Genomic DNA, 12,898 nt, shown 5'->3' on the forward strand with positions numbered 1-12,898 from the left:
CGACTACTCGAGGCACATGTACAAGCTAGGAGAAACGTCCCCTTAAAGAATAGATCTTACATATGAGGTAGGCGTCCTGAATAAAACCACGAGCTTCACCTCTTTTCCTCTCACATCTTTAATTTACGTCTTTTAATAGTAAAAAAGCAAAAAAGTACGTCCCCCTCGATTTGAACTCACTTTAAGGTCCCTAGACATCATAATACTCGTACTACAGCATCAAACTAATAAAACGTAGTATCTCGTAAAAGTTTATGTGTAGTAGTCTACATTTTAGGCGCCCAAATAAACTACAAGTGACAATCTCGTTGAAATTGAAGAGCAGCTTGAAAAGATTTCATTATCTTATGTTTAGAACTGCAAGCAACTCATTTAATATTTCTAAAATAGAAACGGCGAGAGTTAAGCGAACTATAACATGCATACTAATTTCAACGCGCAGGCTACGCACACAAGTATGGCTAACGAAAACTTCTTGCGCTCCATGTAGAACGCTTGCAAAAATGATAGGAAATTGAGGTTTTTAATTGTCAGAGGTTGCGTCAAAGCGATTTTAGGCCTACAATTTGGAGGATTGTTTTCGATAAGAAGTTTGTAGTTTTCATGAGTTGCAAAATGACAGTAGCGGAAAAACACGCATAGCACAACGTTAGGCGCGTTAAAGTGAAAGTATATGTAATGTCTATCGTGAAAAATCTGAGTGGCTAATAAATGAGAAAGTTTAAAGCAATGACTGTAGAATTCTCGGTAGAAAATGTATAAATTAAAGAAAATCAGTTTGCGTAGCAGTGCAGACACTATGTATTGATAGGCATATCTAAGAGTTACGGTAGTACCGATTTAATCGAAATTTAAACCGATGTGTTTTGAGTAATTAGGTTAACGGCGCGTACAGTACATCAGCTAAATGCGGACCAACACGCACACTTCCTTAAAACGCTTATTGCCTCCTAAAGTGCGCTTAAAACTGTACGCAAGGTTCTGTAGAGCGCAGTCGGTAGCCAAAATGGGGCGCTAACGTTACGATTCAGCGCTCTACTGGGCGGTCAAACATGACATAATGGACGTGCAGCGCTCAACGCACTCATTAACAGCAAAATGTTGCGCGCGCTATATTTCCCGCTTGCATAGTTTTTACTTTCAGCAGCAATCCTTTGCTTTGCTATATGAGACGCCTGCGCGCCCCCCTGAAATCTCTCAGATTCATGCAATAGTATTAAACACCGTGTTGTTGTTCGAACTTTTGTTGTTGTTTTCGAAAAAATTGTTGCCGACAAAAGCGAGGTACGCGCATAATTCCTTTGCTGCAACTATTTAACATTTTCAGCGCAGCATTTCAATTTGCCGCTTCCGCTTTTTGTTGCGGCTTGTGGTGTGGCGCGCAAAAGAAACGAAATAAAATAAAGGGCGTCGCACCACAAAAAATCGCATTGCGCACTAACTTATGTTATTGTATTTTGTCAGCATGTTATTGTTGCAGGTTAATCAAATTTTCCTCAAGCATAACAAAACAGTTCGATGCAAATACACTATGCAAAGGAGAAACACACACACATACAACCCAGTGGGTCAGTGCGCCTACCATGGTGACAGGGATATAACACGTTGGCGTCCAGCCGCGCGTCAAGCCGCAGGACATCTATATATGAGTTTGGTGTGTGCGCCAATGATCGCGCGCTGATTTTATTTGCGAGAGAAACATATTTAATGTCCAAGAAACATTGCAAACAACTATAAAAACCACAGTCATCCAAAAACTTTGAGCGCCGTGTTGAAGAGTATTTATTTTGTGAGCATGTCCAGGGGTGTGGATTTGTTTCTAGATTTTCTGCCGCCACTGTAAGCGCCCTAACGTGGCGTATGAGTAATAATATTTTCCTTTCATGATATTTTTGTTGCAACTTTAAACTCGTCAGCGGCAAGGCGCTTTACACTTGTTAATACATGTTCAATTTGTATGTATATTACAGTTATTTGCTTATGTGAGTTCGGGCTGGTTGTTTAAGTGGGCAAGGCAGTTACGCTGTTAATGCGAAAGTTAGAAGCAAATTTTTTATAATTGTGGTTGCTTTGGAGTTTAAGTTTTCTATTTCAGCATGCAATGTTTATATTATAGGGTACAGTGAACTCCAAATAAAAGTGTTTTATGCTTTTAAAAATAAATGAGTCAAAAATTCGTGCAATTAGTTGGGCACAGAGAGTTTAGGGGCACTTTTTGCATAATGCTAACATTATACTCAGAGTAAGGTGTATATGCAAATTCATACCTTACATTGTGGCAGCTTTTTCGCGTTCAGTCATTCATATGGATTCCGGAAACTTAAAAAACTTTAGGTACAAATTTACATATAATTGCTTAGCGAGTTCTATGCTCTTTTCTGATAACAACAACACTTTTCAAGGCTACCTTTAGCGACATTAACAACCCCTTACTAAGGTCAATGAAATCTCTTTTTATATTTAGCGAAGACAACAACCCCAAGTCAGTGACCCATTTGTAAACCTTTAGCGATATCAACAATCCTTCCGAGGACAATGTTCTTTGTTGAGTTCAATGACCTCGAGTTTACATATAGAGAAGACAACAACACTGATCCATTTGTTTAAATTTAACTAGGGCAATCAGTGAGGCCAATTGCCCCTTTGCTTAGGTTTAGCAAAAAAAAATAACTTTATGGTTTACCTTTGACGAGGTCGATGAGCCTCAGGGTGGTTGAATTCATAAGTCTTATCTGAAATACATCTAGAGATTTGTCTAATATACTACTATGCCCTCTAAGGCATATCAGTTGAAAGAGAGGTATGTACAGTTGAACTAATCTTATATATACGATTTGTATCTTCGAGCAGCTCCGTTGTGGACAGGACTTATAACTCCCTAAAAAAACATTTATATTACACGGTGGCTAAATGAGTAGCGACGTCGCATCACATCTACATCAATTTATTCACCTCATCACGCGAGAGAAAACCACACGTTAACACACATACACGCACATGCTCCCAAACGCGATGACTTACTGCAATCTAATTAGAACAAAAGGAATAGAGAAAAGCAGGTCGCGCACCTTTCGTTGATACGACGTCGTCCAAGCAACAGCGCTTTTCGCTTATCGCAGCATCCCGGTTCTCGTTCGCTACCCGCATTTCTATATTTAAAGTTTTTCACTTCATATTAAAGTAATTTTATAATAACGTTCAGCATTGTACATTTTTTAAATATAAACGTCTTATAGATGACATTTAACGTTTTGTAAACCGGCGGTTTTCTACCTAAATGCTTTGTTTTTAACATCTTTGAAAAAATATAGATTAAAATACAACAAACAATTTTTGAACACTGATTTTAATAAAATTCAATGATTTGCAAGCGTTTCGTAAGTAAGTCTATTGAATGTCAAAACTAATCTTTCTCTTTGACACCTGATAAATCTGAAAATCACCGTATATATAAATATATATAGATTTAACGTTTTGTGAAGTGAAGTTCGCAGCAAATAAAAATTTGTAACGATTTTGAAATTGGTGTATTTTCTTTTAACTTAAAGTGTGAGTGGCCTAAAAGGTGAGTTTTATACATGGTCCTTCGAGCCATAAAGAAAGGCACTGTGGCTAAATAAAGTCAATAAAATTAAGATTTGAAAAAAAAAAAAAGTTACTAAAAATCTTACCGTGTGAGAAAGTGCAGCTATAAAAACCGAAAAGGTAATAAATAAAAAAACAACAAAGAACATATGTACCAAAAACCGGTTTTGGATACAGCAAGTGTAGTGACTAAAAAATAAAACATAGTTCATACATATACAGATATGTATATGCAACTATAATATACGATTACTGTGGTACAAAAGTGCATATATATTTCCAAAAAAAAAAAAAAATATATATAAATAAATAAAAGTGCTGTGCAAAAAACATACGTACATATACATATATAATTACAAAATAAAAAATTCACAAACATAAATTGCTTCTAGGCCATCACATATAAAACAAAACAAATACTTATAAGAATGTAGTGATAATTTTGTTTTGTGAAAACATAAATAAAAACAACCAGTGGGACTAGTGCACACATATAAAACAAAAAAAAAAAAAAAAAAGACCTAACTAAACTAACATTTACATACAGTGCTGGAGAAAAACAAAATTTTAATAATAATAAATATAAATATTAAAAATTCATAAAAACCATAAATCGGGCGCGCTCTAACTATAACAATACCAATAATTATAAAACAAATCGGGCGCGGTCTAACAAAAAAAAAAGCAAAATTATAACTCCAATCGGGCGCGATATAATAGGAAAAAAAAAAAAAAACCAACATAACAACGAACGCATACCTACATGCATACATACTCTACAAAGGAGGAAACGGGAGCAAGAGGACACTAAACAAAGGAGGAAATTAGGAAAGGAACATTAAACACAGGAGGAAATAGGAGAACACTAAACACAGGCGGAAACCGAAAGCGGATAATATTCCTAAAATTATACAAATACATACATATATGTACTATATTCTCCCCAAAACCCCCTTGAGGCGAGACAAAGTAAGTCGTTCCATTTTTTATGCCCATATGTAAATATGTATGATATCATACGGTTTTATCAAATATAAAACCTATGTATATAATCCGTTTGATCAATTTCTAAACGGAAACAAAATACCGTTGAAAAAATATATCATCCATATATTTTTATAAATACCAAAGGAAATCATTTACTGCCTTCCAAGCTTACCCTTGTGTATACAAACACACCCACTATAACAGAAAACAAACATATTATATTCAAGCAATTACTTGCAAATCTTCCCAGCAATACCCCTTCTGTTTCTTCAAACAGTAAGCAGGATTGCATAAAATAAGTAAGCGAAAGGCATAAAAAGCAAAATTTCCAATGCGAGAATAAATACAAACATACATATTTACATATGCACTTATCCATATCATACTTAAAATACAGATTAAACATAAATTAGTACTTACTAACAAATACGAACAAACATTCAAATTAATATTAATATATTGAAGCATATACTTGCTGATCCGTAAGTGCAGAGGTTAATGACCTGCACTTTGTTCATTTTCTTTTCTCGCTACATTCTAATCGCGCAAACATAAGTACATATATGTACATATGTATATACATATATGATATACATACTGTATACATATATTCGGTATTCTTTTTGCATACGCTACATACCCTGATTTAGGGGGTATATCCGAAACATAAAAACTATAACAAATCTTAAATTATTAGAAGCTGCGATAATAGCTTAATTACAAATAATAAGCGGCGCGGAATTTTAACAAAAAATTAATAAATAATAAAATCTTATTAACGCCAAATATATTAGTACATACTTATATAGTACGTACTCTAAGCCCGTATAGGCAAATATTATTTAACAATATCTCCTTGTTCTTTGTACCTATTACAAAAACAAGCGGGATTAAATACCAACCAATTTAGCACATCATATGCACGTCAATACGCACATAGCGGGCACATATATGTACAAAGGTTATTGACCTCGTATACCGTCTGTACGAGTACTTATATACAAGGACATACGGATAAATCCGTAATATAAAATATATAAAAATAAATATAAAATCGCAACTATTTAAATACAATAGTGCGGTTAACAAAAACGATTAACGCGTATTTAGTAAATTTACGGGAATAACAACTCTTATTTACTTAAAAGAGTTTTCGGTTTTCGGTACTTATCAGAAAATATCAAATTTTAATTCTAAATTCTTATTTATTCTAAATGAGCACAGATTCAAAAGAATCTAAATCAGGTCAGTTTCTTACCATTCCAAAAATGGCTGACGACGATAAACAAAGCACACCTGCAGAAGCTACACGCTCTAAGCACGGTACAAAGCAAAAGAGATCAAAAGATCATATAATATCGAAATTTATCACTGAAAGTGATAGCTTTATAAGATATTGCACACGGTTTCAAGCTTCCCCTATTACTGACATTACGGAATCAGTTTTAAATATAAAATTAGAAAGTGTTAACAGTCTATGGGCACGCCTTCTGGCAGCGTACGATACAGTACTAGATACTGACGACGCAGAACTCCCAGAAAACACAAAAGCTTCGGCGACAGCCAAGTGTGATAACTGCCGAGATCAGTACGAGTTGACAAAGGGAATGATAACTGAACAAATAAGTTTAGTAAGGCCAAGTAGAGCCACTACTCCCCCTCCCAGAGTAGTTACAACACAAAAAGAAGACCTAGATAAAGGCATGTACCTAAAGGTACCAGCTTGTGATACTGAAGTTTTCAATGGATGTTATGACCAGTGGCCGTCCTTCCGGGACATGTTCACTGCTGTTTATATAAACCATCCTAAACTTTCACAAGCACAAAAGCTATACCATCTCAGGTATAAAACAAAAGGGGAAGCAGGCAGTATCGTCAAGCAATTCGCTTTAAATGACGAAAATTTTAAACTGGCTTGGGAAGCACTTGTTGAAAGGTACGAAAATGAAAGGGTTATGATAGAAAACCCAATAAAAACTTTATTGCATTTGCCAAAAATCCAACAAGAAACTAGCCAGGAATTTCAAAACTTACACTCCACAGTGACAAATTGTCTATCAGTGCTAAAAACACAAAATGTCTCCACAGAATCGTGGGACCCTATTATAGTAACCATTTGCGCAGAAACACTGCCTGATGCTGCTCTACTACGATGGGAACAATCTCTAGTGGAAAGAAAAATAATGCCCACCTGGCAACAGATGAAAACATTCCTCACTGCTCAATACGAGATAGCTGAGCGAATAGACAAAAAAACTATAAAGCCAAAAAGTCATCAAATTGACTCAAGTAAAAACGTGTTCAAACCCCAAGCCAGTAATAACATACAATATAATAGACACGTCAATAAAAGTCACACATTCGTGTCAAATCAAAGTAGTCAATGGCAATCATTGTGTGAACTCTGTAAGGGAGGTCATAAATTAAGATCTTGCGAGAGATTCAAAAAACTATCCGTTTCAGATAGAAACAATCTGGTCCGTCAACACAAACTTTGCATAAACTGTCTGTCGAATTCTCATATGACAAAAGACTGTGAAAGCAAATTCAATTGTGTATACTGTCAACGAAGACATCACTCATTGCTTCATGTTACCAATTTTCAAAATGCGAAGAAAAATCCATTTCAAAAAACCACGGGGTTAGTCGCTACAACTACATCAAGTAATCACGAAACCTCAAATCCCGAAAAAAGGGAAGAACAACCATGTTGCTCTAAAGCAGCAAAAATTCAAGCGCTTCATTCAGAAAATGAAAGCAAAATTCTTTTACCCACTGCGGTCATCACCATTGAACATAAAGGTGATTTATTCAAACTAAGAGCGTTAATAGATCAAGGCTCTCAAAGATCCTTCATATCATCAAAGGTTCAAAATCGGCTAAAATTGCCAATAAAACATTCCAATTTTCAAATTTCGGGAATGGGCGGAAGAATTATTCAAAATTCTAATAAAATATGCCCAATCACCATAGTTTCTCCAAATGCGGATATACGAATAGATGCACAAGCCATCGTTCTACCGCAACTTACAAATTTGCTTCCAAGCTATGAAGTAAATAAAATACATTGGGAAAAATGCTCACATCTCAAGTTAGCAGATCCCAACTGTCATACCCCATCACAAATCGACATCTTATTAGGCAGTGACTTAATACCTCAAATAATTCTTGAAGGTATAGAGAAAATCTCCAATAAATTGTTAGCCCAAAATACAATCTTTGGGTGGATTATAAGTGGCCAAGTCACTGAGAAAATAAATTCTTTCACAACACAAGTGGAAGATATCACAAACGAATACTTAAATAATGAACTTAAAAAATTCTGGGAAGTGGAAGAAGTACCCCAGAGTACCAAACTTTCAGAAGAAGACCAGGCATGCGAAGCCTATTACCAGTCCACAACAACAAGAAACGAACATGGTCGTTATGTTGTGCGACTGCCATTCAAATCCACCTTTCCAGAAACTATAGCTCTAGGCCACTCTAGAATCTCAGCAGTCCAGCAATTCCTAAGCATGGAAAAAAGCCTGACGAAGAAAAATGAGCTAAAATCAGCATATGATAATGTGATGGAGGAATATCTTGACCTCAATCATATGGAAGAAACCGTACCATATGAAAAGATATCCAAAGGTAGATATTTATCTTTTTACCTTCCACATCATGGGGTAATAAGACCGGAAAAAATCACAACAAAAGTTCGAGTGGTGTTCAATGCCTCAAAGTGTACGAGCTCAGGCAAATCACTCAATGATGTATTATACACAGGGCCAACATTACAACCTGATCTCATGTTGCTAATACTAAATTGGCGCATGTTTAAATACGTTTTTAACGGGGATGTTGAGAAAATGTATAGGCAAATTCTGGTGCATGAAGATGACCAGGATTTCCAACGCATAGTCTTCCGCAATTCAATTAATAGTCCAATTAGCGACTACAAACTTAAAACAGTTACCTTTGGCATCAACTGCGCACCCTATTTAGCCATTAGGACGTTACATGAAGTTGCAAAAACTTGTGAAACAAATTTACCTTTAGCAACTTCTGTGTTGCAAACTCAAACATATGTGGATGACATTTTATCAGGTAGCCACAGTATACCAATAGCGTGCGAATCATTATCTCAAGTGATCAAAGCACTAAATTCAGCAGGTTTTCCCCTAAAGAAAATAACCTCAAATCATCCCGAAATAATCAAAGATATACGAAAGGAAGACTTATTAGATACTGACTTCCTCAAATTCGAAAAAGCTAGTACAACAAAAACACTAGGGATTCAATGGAATGCGATAACAGATCAATTCTCATATACAATTGAGTCAATATCTGCAATGTCCGCCATTACAAAACGACAAATCCTTTCCTCGGTGGCAAAACTGTTCGACCCCGCAGGATGGCTTTCGCCAATAATGATTCAAGCTAAAATTCTCATTCAAGAATTGTGGCAAGATGGCACTGAATGGGATGAACAGGTAAAACCTTTACGTTTAACAAAATGGGTTCAATTTGCTAATAATCTACATACTATATCAGAAATTCGAATCCCTCGATGGGTAAATTTCACCCCTAACATTAACACAGAATTACACGGTTTCTGTGATGCCTCTGAAAAGGCTTATTGCGCAACAGTCTACATACGCACTCAGTATGATAGCAAAATAACTTCACATCTTTTGGTAGCCAAAGCCAAAGTTGCACCTTTGAAGACACTAAGCCTGCCACGGCTTGAACTAAATGGTGCTCTTCTGTTAGCAAAATTAATTTCAATAGTTCAAACCCATCTAAAATTAAACGATCACAAAATGTATCTCTGGTCAGACTCAGAAATAGTTCTAGCATGGTTGGAAAAACCACCCTATACTTGGAAGACATATGTATCGAATCGCATATCACAAATCTTAGACTTAGTTGGCTCAGCAAAATGGCAACATGTTGCAAGTGCAGATAACCCGGCGGATCTGGGGACAAGAGGTTGCAAACCACTTCACCTCACCAGCACTACACTCTGGTGGAACGGTCCCACATGGCTAACAGAATCACAAGAATTCTGGCCAAAGTCTCCTGCTCGGAATATCATACCTCCGGAAAGTCGGAAAATAGAAAATTTTCATATCACTCCAGAAGAGGATGATATTCTCCAAAGATTTTCCTCATTTCCTCGAGCACTAAGGGTAGTCGCTTATATGCACAAATTCATCCATAAACTTAAACAAAAGGTGAAAAGGATATCAAACGATCCTGACATACAACTAACATATTCCGACTTGCAACATGCCAAGGTCAGTCTAATCTTGTATACACAAACTCGCTATTTCAGCAAAGAGAAATCAAAGTTGCTTGAAAAGCGACCTCTCGAAAAGGGAAGCTCACTTCTCGTGTTAAACCCATTCCTGGACGCTAAGGGATTACTACGGGCAAATGGAAGACTAGCCAACTCCAGCCTTAGTTACAATGAACGACATCCCATCATTATCCCAGAGAAATCCCGTTTTGCCTACTTATTTCTAATATATCTCCACCAGCTTACAATGCATGGTGAGCATCGCTTGATGCAACAAATGGTCCGGCAAGAGTTTTATGTACCGCGACTAAAGCCACAAATTAAAAGAACCATTTTCATGTGTAAACAGTGTACTATGTACAAGCACAAGATGCGTACGCAGATCATGGCAGCCCTACCACCTGAACGCTGCAACTACGCTTTACCCTTTACCATCACTGGGGTTGATTTTGCTGGACCTTTCCAGATAAAGGCCTCAATGCTAAGGTCTTCCTCATTTAGAAAAGGGTATGTGGCTGTCTTTGTATGTTTTACAACAAAGGCAGTACACCTCGAGCTATGTTCGGATCTGACTACTGCGGCTTTTCTTGCAGCATTTGCCCGCTTTGTCGGACGGCGCGGATTTCCTTTAAAAATTATGAGCGACAATGGAAAAAACTTTGTCGGAGCTCAAAGAGCCACGGAAAAGGAGTTTTTACAATTCATGAAAGAAGTATCCCCCGAAATTGTCAGAAAATATGCACCCCAAGGAATCGATTGGCAATTCATACCCCCATGTTCTCCACACATGGGCGGACTCTGGGAATCAGCAGTAAAGAGCTTTAAGTCCCATTTAAAGAAAACGGCTGGTAACCATAAATTCAATTATGAGGAGTTTACTACATTACTCACTCGTATCGAAGCCGTACTAAACTCTAGACCTATCTCACCACTCTCGCAAGATCCCTCCGACTTCACAGCCTTAACCCCAGGGCATTTTCTCAAAGGAGCACCCATTCTGGCCATACCTGAGCCAGGCGTGGAGTCGCTATCCTTATCGAACAGATGGGAGCGAATTAAAATCCTCCATCATGATTTCAGCCGCCGATGGAAGGAAGACTACATAAAGGACCTTCACAAGAGATACCGGTGGAAAACTCAAGAAAAGGCACCAAAGCTTGGAGACTGCGTCCTTATACAAGATGATTGTCTCCCTCCTACGGAATGGCGACTCGGCCGCATAAAACAACTTCATTACGGTTCCGACGGTCATGTTCGAGTAGTTGATCTCCGCACTCAAACCGGAACACTAACCAGACCGCTCGTAAAATTATGCTTTCTACCAACCGCCGAAGATAAAGAAACGTAAAACCGAAACCGCAATAATAAATCAATAAATCGTTAAAACATATAACCGCTTACCAAATCGAAACCTCGAATAACATTAATGACACAAAGACTTAACATAAATGTCTGATAAAAAAAAGACATCCTATTCATGCCACATATCGTGGCACAAAAGTCCATATTATTGTAAATTTCACAATACATTTCTAATATCATAATTTCTCTCACAGAGTAATATGGACGTGGATATGGCATCATCGTCAACGCCAACCATGCGTTCGGCAATTTCCGCCCCTCGCGCTGAAGCTGCTCCAATAGCAGCACCCCGGACCAACACTGCACCGGCAGCGCCTCGAACAACAACAGGCTCCACCGCGACAACGGCTCCGCGTCAAAGCACGCCAGCATTACCAGCGAATTTGCAACTCATTCGTTGTCCTTTATGCCGCCGCCCTCATCGGCTATCGCACTGCGGTATATTCAAAGGCATGCCGCCGATGCAACGCCAGCAGGTGGCACAGGCGCACGGGTATTGCCTGAATTGTCTGGCAACTTCCCACGCAACTCAGGAGTGCCCATCACCTAATCGTTGCCAAATCTGTGTGCGGGCTCATCATACGATGCTGCATCGCATTCCCAGACGCGACTCCCGGCGCCCACCGGCTCCTCGCACCAGTGGTAACGTCAGGCGTTCCCAAAGGACTCCTGTGACGGCATACCGCCGCCGCGGACCCTCTGCAGCAGAATCCCGTCCTTGGCGCCATAACCAGGCAGCATCAACACGACGCCATCAGCTTAGGCCGCAATCCCGCCGGTCAACAGGTCTCAGCAGCGTGGTAGCAACGCTCCAGCAGCTACAGCGGCTTCTAGGCTAAATATTCGCCTAGGGGGGCCGGGATGGCTAAATGAGTAGCGACGTCGCATCACATCTACATCAATTTATTCACCTCATCACGCGAGAGAAAACCACACGTTAACACACATACACGCACATGCTCCCAAACGCGATGACTTACTGCAATCTAATTAGAACAAAAGGAATAGAGAAAGCAGGTCGCGCACCTTTCGTTGATACGACGTCGTCCAAGCAACATCGCTTTTCGCTTATCGCAGCATCCCGGTTCTCGTTCGCTACCCGCATTTCTATATTTAAAGTTTTCACTTCATATTAAAGTAATTTTATAATAACGTTCAGCATTGTACATATATAAATATAATATAGATATTTAACGTTTTGTAAACCGGCGGTTTTCTACCTACAATTACCTTTGAACATCTTTTGTATAATATAGATATTTAAAGTTTGATCTATTGTTTTAAAACTAATTTTATCACCATAATTGTGAAGTGAAGTTCGCAGCAAATAAAAATTTGTAACGATTTTGAAATTGGTGTATTTTCTTTTAACTTAAAGTGTGAGTGGCCTAAAAGGTGAGTTTTATACACACGGGTCAACACAAAATTTAAGCGAGTTTTTTGTTAGGATGCTCAAAATTTTTTTGATCTTACATTGAAATTTGTTTATTTATTTTTCTTTTATTATTACTTTTATGACATTAATAACTTTGCTAAAGTTGTCATATTCTTTTAATTCAAAGAAAATTTTAATTACTAAATTTTTGTTAAAGTTATATGTACGAAATAATCCTTTTAAATTTTTCTCACGACAGGATTTACTTTACTTGCCGTATCACTTAAAAAAAATTGTTTTTCTTA

The 12,898-nt window shown here is 37.8% G+C and overlaps 1 protein-coding gene across 1 annotated transcript; it reads left to right on the forward strand.

The window, feature by feature from the left end:
• Positions 1-11,406: 11,406 nt before the first annotated feature.
• Positions 11,407-12,642, forward strand: LOC125780136 (uncharacterized). Its single transcript, XM_049461775.1, has one exon. It carries the CDS (start codon positions 11,419-11,421, stop codon positions 12,055-12,057), a length of 639 nt encoding a protein of 212 aa, XP_049317732.1. The 5' UTR covers positions 11,407-11,418; the 3' UTR covers positions 12,058-12,642.
• Positions 12,643-12,898: the final 256 nt, after the last annotated feature.

The sequence above is a fragment of the Bactrocera dorsalis genome, unplaced genomic scaffold (genome assembly GCF_023373825.1).
Source record: "Bactrocera dorsalis isolate Fly_Bdor unplaced genomic scaffold, ASM2337382v1 BdCtg114, whole genome shotgun sequence".
In the NCBI taxonomy this organism is placed as follows: Eukaryota; Metazoa; Arthropoda; class Insecta; order Diptera; family Tephritidae; genus Bactrocera; species Bactrocera dorsalis.

Coding starts and splice junctions, on each gene's coding strand:
- LOC125780136 (XM_049461775.1), top strand. CDS start 11,419: ATGGACGTGGATATGGCATCATCGTCAACGCCAACCATGCGTTCGGCA.